The sequence below is a fragment of the Gallinula chloropus genome (assembly GCF_964237585.1).
Source record: "Gallinula chloropus genome assembly, chromosome: 14".
NCBI classification, from domain to species: Eukaryota; Metazoa; Chordata; class Aves; order Gruiformes; family Rallidae; genus Gallinula; species Gallinula chloropus.
The window spans coordinates 7,719,468-7,734,627 of NC_140099.1; the positions used below are offsets into that span (position 1 = coordinate 7,719,468).

General features: G+C 39.7%; 2 protein-coding genes across 2 annotated transcripts in view; one reads left to right on the plus strand and one right to left on the minus strand.

Annotated features, from left to right (window-relative positions):
- The window catches only part of TDRD9 (tudor domain containing 9), a gene marked incomplete at both ends in the record, with an annotated part of 72,682 nt that extends 57,953 nt beyond the window's left edge, over window positions 1-14,729 (minus strand). The window contains one exon of the mRNA XM_084270704.1: window positions 14,563-14,729. Coding sequence (XP_084126830.1) covers window positions 14,563-14,729 — 167 coding nt within the window. The remainder of the gene's footprint in view (window positions 1-14,562) is intronic.
- Window positions 7,121-8,592, plus strand: RD3L (RD3 like; the record flags this gene model as incomplete). The annotated part of the gene is made up of 2 exons (XM_084270586.1): window positions 7,121-7,419; window positions 8,292-8,592. The coding sequence occupies 2 exons, from the start codon at window positions 7,121-7,123 to the stop codon at window positions 8,590-8,592; spliced, it is 600 nt and encodes a 199-aa protein (XP_084126712.1).
- Window positions 14,730-15,160: the final 431 nt, after the last annotated feature.

The following is a 15,160-nucleotide window of genomic DNA, read 5'->3' on the forward strand; positions in this document are numbered from 1 at the left end:
GACTCGTTCTGTCAAATCAAAACAAAAAACGCACTGCAAAGTTGATTTAAAAATCTAAAGAGAGGGGCTATGTTTATAAATGGAAGCAAACCATCTGACCTGCCAGCTACAGACAGTGACAAAAATGACACCTTGCAATGACCAGTAGCTTTGGTAACCTTGCTATGTAACTGTTCTGGGCCTGGCTGGGATAGAGCTTGTTTTCTTCATAGCAGCATTATCACACTGTGGTTTATATTTGTGGTCAAAATAACACTCTTAACACATAGTTTTAGCTATTGCTGAGCAGTGTTTACAGAGCATAAACATCTCCCTTTCTGTGATGGTGAGACCCTGGCTGGAGGCCAGACACCCACCAAAGTCGCTCTATCACTCCTGTTTTCAGCTGGACAGGGGAGAAAATATACATTGAGAGACTCCAGCACGGGGTCCCAGCCACACATTTCTCACCTCTCTCAATTGCAAGAGTCAGATAGTAGAGATGCCATAAAATCTTCCAAAGTATAGAGCAAGAAGCTTCTCTTCCATCTGTTCTCCCCATTCGTCAGCTTCTTGCTCACATCAGTGCTGTATTTGGTTAAATGGAAGCATTTTTGAAAGGTTGGTTTTGTTCTTACCTAAAATCACTTCAGTGAAGCAGGTAAAAGCACAGTCCCATGGCACAAGACAGAAGTAACTGCTGTGCAGCACCAACAACTTCCCAAACTTGCTTTCTGTCAAAAAGAAAAAGCAAGCCTGTGGCCCACAGAACACTCAGAACAAATCTAAGTATTGAAATTGTAGTTCTTACTGATAAGCATAGTAGTAGCTCCAGGTTCTTCTAGACTGCTTTTTTACTATAGGACCCAGTTGCCAGTTTAAAAAGCTCCTTTGCAGCATAAGTGATGTTAAGATCAGTCTTCTTGCTGTACTCAGAGATGACTTTGATTTGCAGAGTTTTTTTTCCTCCCAGAACAGTTACAGAACAATACTTGTTCACAAGAAAACACGACACTGGGAAAAAACCAAACCTGATCCTTTGTGAGAATTTTAGATTTTGCAAGAATAAGCCTGTTTCAAGAACATGCCTTATTGATTACAGCAAATTATTACAATAGTGTTGAAAGGTAATAAGAACATAAAACTTATTTAATCATACAACATGCAAATATGTTTCCTGTGCTAAAGAGATTATCAAAGCTTTCCAGAGATTTCAGAAAGCATCAGACAGGATAAAATAAACTGTTACCTCTTTTTACCTAGGAAATATTACCTTGCCATAAACAGTCCTGACTTCTAAAGTATCTGATAGTAAGGTTAGTTATGATCATCTTGAAGTAAAAACCCACTTTTCTCTAATGTTACCACTTATACCAGAGGAAGTTTCCTGTACGCAACCACAAAACCACTTCACTTATTCTTCAAGCACTCTGGTATCTCAAGTACTTTTCCACTGTATCAAAGGTAAAATCCAGGTATACTCAGCACCCTCAAGAACATGCTCCCCACCTGAATCATTCTGTTTCCCTGGACTAAGTTTCAGCTATTTAGATCCACAGCTTGTCCATTATACTTACATCGTAAGTGTACATAAATATTCCTGCTCTGTAGTTGTACTACACTTTCATCACAGAACAGAGGGCCCCTAGCTGATAACATAAAAAGCTGTAAGAGTACTGATAAGCAGAAATTCAAATGTTTTAACCCTTTAAAAGCAAGCAGTACTTCTACTTAAGTGCTAGCACTTTGCAGCCTCCCACCAGTTTTTGATTCCAGAAGATCTTAATCAACAAGTTCCCCCCTCACAATTGTGATGTTAGAGAAGAAAAAGAGCAATTCCTTCAACAGGTGAGAGACATTTTAAGTACCAGACATTTTCAGGTTAAAGATTAGAGCCCTGAACTGGACTTTCACACCTTCACACTAAGCCACGCACATGGCTGAACAAAACCACTGTGAGGACTGTCACAGCAGACGTCAGGTCTAGATGCACCTCTCAGTACAAAACATATCCAGAACGTAACTGCTACCTTGGATGCAGCACTGTCGTAGGAGGAATTCTGTAACAATCACATGTACTTATACCACACCAAATTCACACACTTTCTCCTCAGTTGGGTACATACTAGTAGCACACTTCCTAAACATGCCTCATGCAGTAAATGGAATGGTATCTCATATTTAATTTTTAGTGTGCACAAAAACAATAGGATAACCAGAGCTCACAGCCCCAGCAGGAACTGTTCTGCCACACGCACCAGGGCACGCTCATTGCGCTGACTGGTGATTCACAGGTCATTCAGAAGATCCCCTTCTAAATCAGAGACTGTGTCCATGCTTACTGAAGCCAGCAGGGGAAGAACCCCACACATTTCTATATTTATCCATTCTAGAGTAATTTCATGTAAGTTACGCTTACTTTTTGTACTCTCATAACTATGGGAGCATAGCTTAAGATACCACAATGATGCCTCACTTCTGTACTTGCAAGCCAAAAGCAATGAGGAACCCAAATATAGCCACCATAACCCCTAAGAGATCCTCACCACAACAAAGCACAGTCTCCAATGCAGAGATGTATTTAGATTGTTCCATTGTGTGCTTGCCTACACTCACCCATACTGATGCAAAAGTTTAACAACCTCCTTCCACACAAGCTCTGCCATGCAAACCTCTATTTTAGATGGCCTAGCTCTACTCAACCATTACTGAGGTGAAGCATTTATACTTTGTATGGTCTGAAGACACATCTGCTTGGCTGTGCAATCAGAGTTTCTCCACAGGCAACCTTTCCTACTGTTATTTCAAAAAAAGGCTTCCGAGAAGTACGTGAGTTTTTAACTTACATAGCCAGAGTAATCTGCAGTGGAAGCTGTACACAGTGCAATATAATTGTTATTGTCTATGGAATTGCTAGTAAAAATGATTTGTACTCTCTTAAGAAAGAAGGAATACAAGATACTCCTTTTTTCTCCTCCTCTTGCCTAGCATCGCCACAAACCAGCCAACTCCTTAAGTGAGAAATATCTCTGTAAACCTGTAGAACTGACAGTTATAAAAGTAAGAACTGTTTGCTGTGAACCTCCTGTTTACTTGGGGTTGGGTGAAGAACAAGTATACGAGGAAGAGGAACACACCGACAATTTGAAACACATTTTTGGTGCCAAGTCCACAGGATAAAAATGAGCTATCACCAAGGTTTTAAAGTCTAGTACGTAGTTCTGTGTATAGATATTGTAAAGTAGAAAGTACCTGTATCTTATGCAGGAAAGAGATTCTTTATTTAACCAACCAAGTTTTGATTAGCAGGTGCTCTTGAAAGGCTATTGTTTTGGATTAAGTCTTTTTGCTGATGAACCTGGACCTACCACAGCAAGAAAGGAAAGATCACTAAAACTGAATTGATTTATGAAAGGAAATCTGCACTTTGGCTCCCTCAGTTCCATTTAAGAACAGCATCACAAAAAACCCACTAAATATGCTACAGAAAAAGGAATCATTATCTTAACCATTTCTTATGCTTTTTCTTACATGAAAAGACACCCTTTCTGATTTACCTAGGGAACAGATCTCGTTCATGGCAGTTCAAAGAAAATTATTGTTACAGAAACAACAGATGCTTTAGGAATTCGTTGCATTCCTTGCCTTGAAAATGATGAAAACAAAGTACAAGAAGGAAGTTGAAGGAAAGTTTAAAAAAAAATCTTCAATTTCATTTTATATTATACACACAGACAACTATGGTTAATTTATGGGGGGGTAGTATGGTTCAAAACAACTACTCTGCTTCAGAGACAGAGTAAACCGTGGCTTATAAAAAAAGACAAAATTACTCATCATTATATAACTAATGTTTTCATCACACTTAAGTGTAAGTGTGGTTTAGTCACCAATACCAACAAAGAAAAAAAATTCTGAAAAGGGAAATTAAAATTATAAAAATATTGCTTTGGCATGCTACAGTAAGAAATTAAAAGTGCTAGGACTAAAACTTTTAGAAAATTTATGGAAGCAATGAGATGAATTGCCAAAAACAAGGGAGAATCTGAAGCTTTACCATAACTTACTTACTAAAACACAGCATCTCGTGTTATCTAAATTTACAGACTGAAGGAAAGTGCTAGATTGCCTGATGAATGTTAAGGAGACTAAAATGTTTTTTTTCTCCAATAAGGAGACAGCCAAAGAACATGCAAAAAACCTCCAACACACACACACACACACAAAAACCCAACCAAAACCTGCCCCAAAGTCCAGTAAATGTAAAGGTACTTAGTAAAGACTTTGAACTATTTGTAACTTTTATTATTACAATTTAAGGAATTTCCTAAAAATTAATGAGAGGAGTCAAAATACAGCCTTCTCTCCCCAAGTTAAATCATAACAGTAACTGTAGTTACTAGTAAAGGCAAACTCTGTAATGCCTTCAGGGAACAGACCCGCTATCAGTCAAAGCTTCCATCCCGAGAGCACTGCAAAACCACAATTAGGGATAGTTCATTGGAATTGTAACTCTCCACAAAGTTTCCAGGATTAACCACTGTATAAGATGCTGCCATACTCTGAGGCTGCAGGTCCCAATGCCAGCCTCACACAAGCGGTCAGCCCTTCCTGAACACAGATCTGAAGTGCATGCAAAACTAAAAGCAATACAGATTTTCACTGTTAATGGAAAAATAACTATCATTCTCAGTATCATGAAATTTGATGATACAGCTAAGGATCAGTTAAAAAAACCCCACCACAAACCCACCACAAACCAGAAGACACTGTTGTATGTTTCTCAATTAATCTGCACACCTTCCAGTATGCATCATCTTAATTTGCAAAGACATTAGACTCATCTCATTCTGTACAGCAGTTTACTTTCCGATTTGATACAGTTTAGGAAAAAAAAGAAAAACAAAAGTGGTGACACGTTAACTGTGCAGTAAAGGAAGTGGAAAGGAGCATTTTAATTTCATCTGAAAATCTGTCAGGACAGTTCTGTCATCATAAACCTAGCTCCCTTCCTCTTTCATAGTACCACATACAATGCAATGTGAAAACCTTCCAGTTGATGAGGATTAATACTGACATTTGAATTTTTCCAATGTATAAGTAGTATCAGCTTTAATAACGGCCATACACGTCATCCTTTATGTTGTATGACATCTAGAACAAATTTACAGAACCCTTGTTCTCCCAACAGTTCAACACACCAGCGGAGGCAAAAAAGTAGGAATAAAAAATACTTAAGAGGAGCGAAGACAATCGTTAGAGCAAGAAGGAGCAGAAGAGAAGGCGTTCTGCATACCATGCCTACTGTTTAAGATTAATAGGAAGAGACCAGATAACTGGAACGGAAAATGGCTGCTTCAGCGACCTTTGGCGTGCACAACACCATCCCTGAGCACGAGTCTTAAACATGGATACGCTCAAAACACTCATCAAGGAAAGAGGGAGCAGGCAACTGACAACCAGTTGAGAGGGGAGCAAAGTCCATGGTAAGATTTACAATTCTGGGCTTTTTACATCGGTTTGACCTCAATTTGCATCTCCTTATCATTCCATTCCTTTAATTAGATTAACGTGTCTTTCATGGCACGCTGTAGGTGTTACAGACTGGCTTCTTTAAACACATTTGAAATGTTAATTAAAAATGCTAACAGCTATGCACAGTAATGAAAAAGTGTAGTACCATGAGATTGATGAAATTCATCTGGAAGAAGTATTTAATATAGCAACTAAATCCTGAGCAACTGTCAAATAGCTCTTTTCTGTCAACACTCACTTAACAAAAGCTTTAGATGATCTTTACTAGAAAAAGACTATTCTTAGCTGTTTAAAAATGACATTAGAACAGCCTGATCCCCCTCTAATGGGAGAAAAGTCTTCCAGCATCTCAATGGCCTGAAAGTTTAGTTTGATGATAAAAAGCAACATAGCTATTTTTAGCACTCTACAGGCATAAAAATACAGCTCTAAACTGTGACCTAGAGCTATGCACAGCCGAGCATCACATCATACGACAGCCTTAACTTTAGCTAGAAGCACGTCTGTAGTTGCTTCAGACTATCATTATTCATCTCACTACCAACAATACCTTTGGATGGATTTAGCAACAAGCATCTGAAATTGTTACCATCTTTTCTTAAATTGCTGCCATCGGCAGAACGCAATTCAAAGGTAGGAGATCTTAATGGACTTTGCAGAAAGTATTTGAGAGACCATGTTAGGTTAAATGGATTACTACTACTTTCTGCTACAGAGGTTGAAAAAGAACCTTAAAAGCAGAAAAACTTAAACTGTCATATTCAGTACAGAAAGTCATTTTTCCAACCCCAGTTTGAGTAAATAAAAAAGAGAGAGGAAAAAAAAAAACCCCAAAGAAAAACACTTGTTTTCTTCCAGCAGTAGTAACAGCCTGGAAACAGGATATGCTAGAATAAGAGACCTTCAAGCAAACTCACCCGAAACAACACTGTTCACAGACAACTGCAAAGGTAATTTATGTTCTTTTATTCCAATAAGCATGCTAGTGTCTGCATGATTTGTATCAATCTGCAATTTGAAAGCCTATTCCACCAGATTTCTGTTTCCAGGTTATGTAAACAATAATTTATTTTAAATAAAAATGGATATATAAGTTTTAAAAACAGATCATGTAGGGTTCCAGCACTTAACTTTATTTCATTGCTTTGAAAATGTACAGGTTCCTTCAAATTTTGAAGGTTTAGGGTTTTGTGTTGTGTTGGGGTTATCGTCAATTTGTTTGGGGGGGGGGGGGGGGGGAGTTTCTTGTTTGGTTGAGTTTGGGGGTTTTGTGGCATTTTTTTCAGTTTAGTTTTCATCCTGTTTTTAAAACCATACATACCACCAAGATAAAAAATTATGTCTCTCCAAGATGAGAGATACGCACTTTTAAACACTGAAAACTTCACATAGTTATCTTAACTCAGAAAACAGATGGGAAATCAGATTTAATTATGGCTCAGCAATATTCTCACTGCTTAAATGCTACTTCAAAATATTTTAAAATCATTAATAAAGTTTCCTTTAAACATTCAGCTGCTGAGAAGAAAATCCACAGATATAAATACTACCGGTTGGACAGAAATTAAAAACCACAAGGTTTTTTCTCTGCCCCCCCAGCTTAAAAATGCCACTTTTTGGCTGGATGAAATGGTCAAAAAATGATTCCTACAAACCCACCAGCTATCCTGGATCAGAAGTAGTTACAAAAACTCTACTGAGGGAACTGAAGTGGCACCTGAAGGAACGTGAAAGACTAGTGCAAGAGATCGAAAGTGAACAGAAAGTCCAGAAGACCGGCATGGATTACAACTGGCTGAAGAACCACCAGAACCCTCAAGCGACGATCCCTGCTACTGAGCAGCGGCAGCTCGAATCTCTGTGTTCACAAATCCAGCCTTGCCAAACAGGAACTGTTCTCAGCAGGTAATTGTTTTGTATTTCTCTGAGCATCATGTATGTTTCTTCTATACTTAATCCAAGCTTGCATTTGGCTCTGGTCTTTCATCCAAATTGATAGTGACCAGCAACTGGAACACATTTTTCCAGGTGTTTTAGAAATTACATCTTTAATATATTGTACTTAAAGGAAGTTTTTAATCAGGCTATTCCTGGTCAAAACAAGGGAAGTCTCACAATCTTAAACACGACCTCTCAATACTTTCATGCTTTCCCCCTGTTATTTTTCCACAGTATTTAAATAGTAACCCAATAACCAAAAATCAAATTAAAGCACTAACGCAGTGCACTATTATGCAGAAATCCAGCCTAACTGTCCAAAATAGCTGAAAGTTTATAAACTATTAAACCAGTGTAAAAAACAAACAAAAAACCAAACCCCAAAACCAACCTTTTTTTTTTTTTTTTAATCAAGAAAGCAAAAACCCCCACATTGTACAAAGAAAGCCATCTCCTATGCCTGCATTTTAAATACATTTTCTGTGGACACACAGAAATGACAGAATAAGTCTATGTGCCTTTTAAAGCCCTGAACATACCTAAGGGCAAAGTCAGTTTAAATCAAGTTACCCAGATGGGCCAAAGGAGAAAAAAAAAAAAAAAAGAGCATACCCAATGACAATAGCTTTCAATCCTCATAATAGCTGGACTACATCCAGTGCATTGTTGTTAGAGCTCTTTTCCTCTTAGAATCTTTTGGGGGAGGTTTGTGGGGAAACATGGCAATAAATTAGACAAGAATACAGTCATTTCCTCCTCATTCCCCTCAAAAGCCCAGAGAGGAAACAGAGGAGTATTCACCACTGATGATTAGATTTCAGTTTTTGTTTTGTTTCTAGATTTCGTGAAGTTCTGGCAGAAAATGATGTTTTACCTTGGGAAATAGTCTACATATTCAAGCAAGTTTTGAAAGATTTTCTTACCGCCATTGAGAGAGAAAACCAACAAGACCAACTGGTAGATGATGCATGGAATATAAACTGCTCTGAACATTTCAGCCTGCATGGAGACAGCGCTAACAAACCGGACAAAGATGAAATCCCCACCGTCTCAAGTTATGTTGACAAAAACACACAAAGCATGTTTCCTACCTTCTCCCATAGAATCTGGAATCTACCCTATTACTACCCATCAAGTTAGGATGGTTTGTGCTTCTTTCAAAAAGCTATGTAGCCCTTTGTATTCCTTTCTTGTGATTGCCACCCACAAACATAGGGATAAGAAGTGTGACATGCTCCCATTTCCTCCAAGTTCAGAAATTAAAACCTTTAATTAGAGCTAGGCTAAAGTATACAAATTTTAAATATGAACTCTCCTTTTATCTTTATAGTACCCTGCAGACGTTGTGTTTGAAGGCGCCTTTTAACCAAAACCATAGATGTTTCCGAAAAAAAATGGATCATTTTATCTTTTAGCTATATGCAGCTAGATGTATTTAAATGAGAAAAGATTGCTTTCCATATTTTGAAATAGCATCAATCCACAAAGTTTTTTGCCTAAAACTTCTGTATTTATAAAATAGCTTTTAGGCTTTATGGAAACTTTATACTGTGCAAGATAAATGGTTTAATATATTATCAGTTAAAACAAATAAACTGATAAATACTTACTGGAGCTGAATAGTTATTTCTTAACTTACTCTTGAAGTTCTAAAATTAAAATTATGTCAGAAAATATAACATGCTGCATGTACTGTTTCTTTATTTTTCCAAACTGCATTCTGCACCTGCTGAACACTGGGAAGAGAGACAACTAAATGAAAATGGTGGGTATTTGAAAGGCACTTAAATATCTCTATTTTATTTGAAAAAGTTAATGCATTATTTTATTTCAAATAGTTATATTTCTTCATTTAACCCAGGCTCTTCATTAAATTTACAGGTTTTGATCAAATCAGTACTTTTCTAGAATTGCAAGAATTCCAAAGCAAGAGGGGGGTTGTCTTAAATTTACATTAAAAAAGTTATTGGGGTTTGTAGTTGCCATCATATTAGGAACCCACAGCAACAGAAACTTTTACAAGACTGATTGAATATACAGCAGTTACAGCAGACAATTAGAGCAGAAAATCAATGAAAACATATGCCAGAACTCAGTTTGCTGTATTTCCAATTGGGCTTCAATTTGCATGTAACAAATTCTTACATAACTTACATAACCTCTTCATCTCCAGACAACATTTGTCTGCAACATCATTAAAAAAAAAAAAAAAGGGTGTGATTCACATGGCCCAATTCACAAAATGCATTCTTCTGCAAACACAGAAGAAAACTGCTTCCTCTAATATTTTCTTCAAACATACTGATGATGACAATCAGATTTGCTCAAGTTGGCAACAACCTTGTGCTCCAGTTGTATCCCTCACCCAAGTCTAGTAACGCAACATAAATTTGGTGAAACAAATGGCAAAATGTTTTCATAAAAGATAAAAACACTACTTTAAAAAACCCACAACTTTGGGAAGCTTGTACTGTAGATAACATTCCATGCAGAAGAGCAAAACGTTACACAGGTGAAAGAATCACAACTCTTGCACACACCAAACTGACAAAGCACTACAGGACTTGAGTAAATGGGCTCCTGAAGGTTTAGAATAATTAAAAAATTGCAGCTCAATACAAAAAGCAATCAGTTCCTCCACTTTCCATAAACTAAATACGTACAACTTCACAAGCACACGCAAGCTTACTCCATCTGCTCTCAGAGCTGGTGTAACTCCTTGCCCTCTTCCTGTGCAGCAGCAGGTTCTTTTAATGCAGTTCCAAACAATCCAGATATAGATCACTGCATGAAGGCAAGATGGCTTTAAAGAAAGGTTTCTCCTCAGTGATTAAGCTCTCCTAAGAGTTAAGCTTCAAGTACATTTTGCCATAGAAAAGAGGGTAACAGGTACTGAGCATATAAAAGGTATTAGGAGAGTATTACACTAAAAATTATCATCCACAATTCTGGTTTCAAAAAGTAATTTTAATTTTGTCAAATATGCAAGATTCCTACAATGGTAATTCACATAAATTAATTTCTTAAAACTGTAGCTTTACAGCTATTAGAAAATCAGTTTTAAAAAAAAAATCCCTAAAAAGTTTTGCTTCCAAATTTTAGTTTATGAAAAAGGGTAGGTCAGTAGACATGCAAGGTCCCCTGAGCTTTATGATTATCAAAAACAGGTAGGGAAAAAACACATCAACAAACCAACAACCAAAACACAACCCCACAAGATGACCACAGATAAAACTTCACCAATTCTTTATACGTTTCACCTCAGTTTCACTTCAATATAAGCAAATGCAGTCTTCCAAGTCTGGAAAGTAAGGACATCAACTACAACATACACTAAAAGGCAGCCACTAAATAATAGTCTAAAAAATTATCTAGGTATCATAGACAATTCAGTGTCAAATTCCAATGTAAAACTAAGGAAAGGCACAAAATAGGCTTAACTACTTTTATATGTGTTTTTTATTGATGAAACTGATGCTAGGCTACTGCATCCAGTTCTAGTGTCCACACTTGGTAGGAAAGGAGAGAGATAAATCAAACTGAGAACTGGAGGGGGTACAGGAAAAAATTATCTAAACGGCTGAGAAAATGACATTTGCTGAGACCTCACTTTGTCCATTTTCTCAAACACAGAAACAAGAGGTAAGCTTAACAGAACGCAAGCACTTCCATCCAATGAAACCATTAAGCACCCTCTCATTAAAAAGCATAGAAAAAGCATAGAAAAGGCAAAGGTGTAAGAGCACTAAGTCAAACTAAAAAAATGTGTTTTGAAGAAGTCTCCCAGGTTTACAGCGACGTGCTACAAAAAGAATCTGTACCTCAGTCTGCCGGTACACGAGTTACTTTCTAGAATTTAGATTTCAGCTGGACCAGACAGCAGTAACACTGCTGAAATCCAGTTACCACTTCCCTGCTAAAGACTTCTGAGAACTCAGCTCTTCCTTTAAGCACTTGATATTTATGGCCTACACGACCTGCATGATGTGATCTGAAACTCCGTTGTTCCTTACAGTAGCCCAGCCTGGCACAGGCAGGCAGCTGACACAGGCCCTGCGGTGACAGAGAGACATGTGGGAATAATCCCAAAGGGCATCAGTGGCTCCCACCTCAACCAGCACCAGGCAGAACAAACAGCATGAGATGGTTTTTGCCAAATAAAACTGGCCAAATACAAGGAATGGAGAGAGAATAATCACTTTTTTCACACCTGCAAGTGTTTTAACCTGAACCACGATTGTCTCGATAACAAGGAAGGATTTGAGTCTCTAAATTTCTTTTCATTCAGCTAAACCTAATCAGAGGAATTAAAATTCAAAAAGCTATTTAAGGATCAAAATTCCAATCCCAAATTCTGAGAACGATTACATTTCCCTAACAATCTCAGTTACTAATACTGCTATCTAGAGGTAGTTCAGATAAAATAGCCTACAAAGCCTTAGAAAATGAGGCATCACTGGTAAAGGATAAGAACATATTCTACGTGTTTTTGAGGGAGATAGTCTCATTAACACTTTTGCAAATTATTAGTTGTTACAGACACACTTCTCTGCACTAACACACCTGTTATTACCATTACAAATTTAGTATTAATCCTACACATTCTTACATATAAATTTAGATGAAACTAGTCAAAATAGTCTCCATCAGTAATTGGATAAGCAGCTTGAAACAAACATGTTTGAAAAATGTGAAATTATTTTGATTTACCTAATAAACCAAAAGTTTTGAAATAATTAAAATTTACCATTATGCTACAAGCACAAGGAAATACTTTTATTTTCAGCTCTTCAAACTTAAGAGGCCAGCGAATAAAATCGAAGCATTTCCAACACGTCTCAAGACTCTGCAAGTTCTGCAAAAGCTCTCTGAATGTAAGCACACTCCCAGAACAGTGAAACAGATGTGTGTATGGAAACAGAACACAGCTGAGCAAACACACCTTCTTATAGAGGTTCTTGTCATTTTGCAGCAAAACACACTTGCAACTATTACCTATCCTCAAAGACTGTACACATCTCTCATGATGAGCAAATTCTGTCCACATATACAGAAGGCTCCTTAGGATGCCTATCCCAAATATCTTTCTGATGTGAAAGGGAGGGAAAAAAAAAAAGGAAAAAACCAATACAATTTCTCTGCTAAGGTCTTTGATTGGAAAGAGGTATCTGCCTAACTGAAGATGAGGCTTGATGAATCTTCCTAACTTTTTTGTGTTTAGTCGGTTTTGGTGGCTCAATAGGGTTCAAGAGTCTCATCAAACCCTTCCCAAGAACTGCCAAAAAATTACTGGCATCTAAATAAAGACAGAAGTTCCAGACATCTCATACAAATTCAGTTTAGAAAGTATATTCACAATAAATAATCTTTCTTTAAGAAGCCAAAATTTACACAACTCTATTCACCTCTGGAAAGTTTTAACTACTTGCATAAAACTCAGCAGCTCTCAGAGCCTGGGAGCCTGCTAATGGCAGCACTTTCATACTGAAGGATGAGAGGGAATAGGTATTTTGCCATGCCAGTTTTGTTCTTTCCTTGAAGCAAAGGCAGAAACTGGTAGCCTGAACAGTCTCTAACGTACTGTCAGCGTTAACTGCTGTTAAGGTGTTAGGCAAAAGATTTTCTCTTGCCCAGAAGCCAATGTACACCCTTTGAGAGTTCCTGAAGCTCAGCAACCAATACAGCAATCCATCATAAAGGAAAAGAGAGATACTCACTCTAGACTGTATGGCCAGCTAATTTTGGATGAGACTTTAGCATATAAAAGCACTGATAGCCACCATGGATACATTAACCAAACCTGACCTAAATACTGAATTATGATGCACTGCCAGAACACCTTCCAGTTTACACAGCATCCAGGGGAAAGTCTTCCCCCCAGCCCCCAACATCCAGACTCTACTGAAAACGAAATGTACTTGGCTGCTACACAAATACAGTTCTCCTTGGCTTTAAATTCTGCCATCTGAGATTAAAGCACATCCAAAAAGTCACAGGCAAATACACCTTGAACTCACTTTATTCTGCTAGCTTAAATGCTTCAGATGGGTCACAAGAGCAAAGAACACAAGCAGTTTAGTCAGAAAACACATACGAATTGGTTCAGAAAAAGAGACTGTTAATTGCTGCTCAGAGAAAACAAAAGGTTCCTGTAGGGAAGCAAACAAAGCTTTAGTTTGAAATAAATGAGAACATCTGTTGCAGGTGATACTGGTGTCTGAACTGCTGAAAAGTTGCTGGCTGGAGATGAACAGTAGAGGAATAACAGCTAAGAAATAAGTCCACTTTTCACAAATCTGTAGCATAGTAAGTAAAATTTGCAGTCATAAGGTAGGGAACACTTATTGCTAAGATGTTTGCTTACAAAGTTTGGTATAAACAAAGGACAAGTCTACTCCGAAAGAAAAGCACTTTGTTACACATCACGTACGAAAACACTACCAGTAAGAAAAATTATGTACTATGAAGTAATTATTCAACATTCAAGGGTCAGCCACTGAAACAACACGATAAAAGCCGAAAATACTGTTAAAGGGAACCCAGGTCCACCTAATTCAGCAGTATCACTCAGTGGTTTAGTAGACACGTGAAAACCCCACTCTGAGACTGCTATTCCCTGCTGAACAAGTAATTTTACTCCTGATTCTCATTTTATCGCTTACCACTGCCAAAACTCCTAAGCAAGACACCTTAATCAGAACGAACCAGGTGTCTTCTAACTGTTCCCCAGTGGTTCGGTAGCACTTCGCGCTGAAGCGCTCCAGAGAAAGCACGTTCTGTGCGCACACCACGCCCAGCGAGGGTCGAGGCAGCAGAGGCAAGAAGCAAATCGTGAAACAAACGCGGTGTTCAACCCGCAAAACCACCCCTGGGCGGCAGCCGCAAACGCTACGGCGGCGCCAGGCTGGAGTCCAGCAGCCACCCCACTGAGCCCACGCAGAGCAGGGGGAGCCAGAAGGGGCAATCCAGCCCCTAGAGAAACACCCTGCGCACCCAGGGCCGCGGGCACGCTCAGGAAAGGAGAGAGGCTGCCGGTACCATCGCGGACAGCCCAGGCGTGAGGCGCACCTCCCGGCTGCCGAGGGCACAGCCCCGGCGCCTCACACTCACCCCTCGGCTGTTACGGGCTCCCGTGCAGCGAGGGGGCCCGGGGGCCGGTGGGGAGGCCCGCGCGGAGAAGCGGGCTGCTCCTCCTGGCCCAAAAGCTCGACGGCGGTCACGGACTTCCCGACGGTGAACCAGTCTCTGATCTGCTCCCGAGTGAGCTTCCGCAGCATGGCTGCAGCCACGCGACCCCCGGCGCGCCACCCGCGCCTCGCGCCCCGACTCCCGCCACGCGCGCGTGCCGGCGCCGCCCCCTTCCCGGCGCCGCCCCTGGCACGTGACGCAGCGGCGGCGAGGCCCTGCTGCCGGGGAGCTGCACTCGCTCAGCTGTACGGGCGCTTGGCCCGCGGGTCCCTCCTGGACCCTTCCCGGGACAAGGGTCCCTCCCCTCAGCCACGGGAAGCGCGGGGCCGCCAGTTTCCCCCCTCGCTGCTATAGGGCCATGGCCGAGAGCTCTGGAATCCCGGTCAGCCTGGCCTCCCCCTGGCCTGCAGGAAGCGGCTCACAGGCTCGTAGATGCCTCAGCCCTCCTGATTCCGACCCAGCGGGCGCCTCCCGGTCCTCAGGACAAGCTGTTCTCTCAGTGACACCCCGTGTAAAGGCG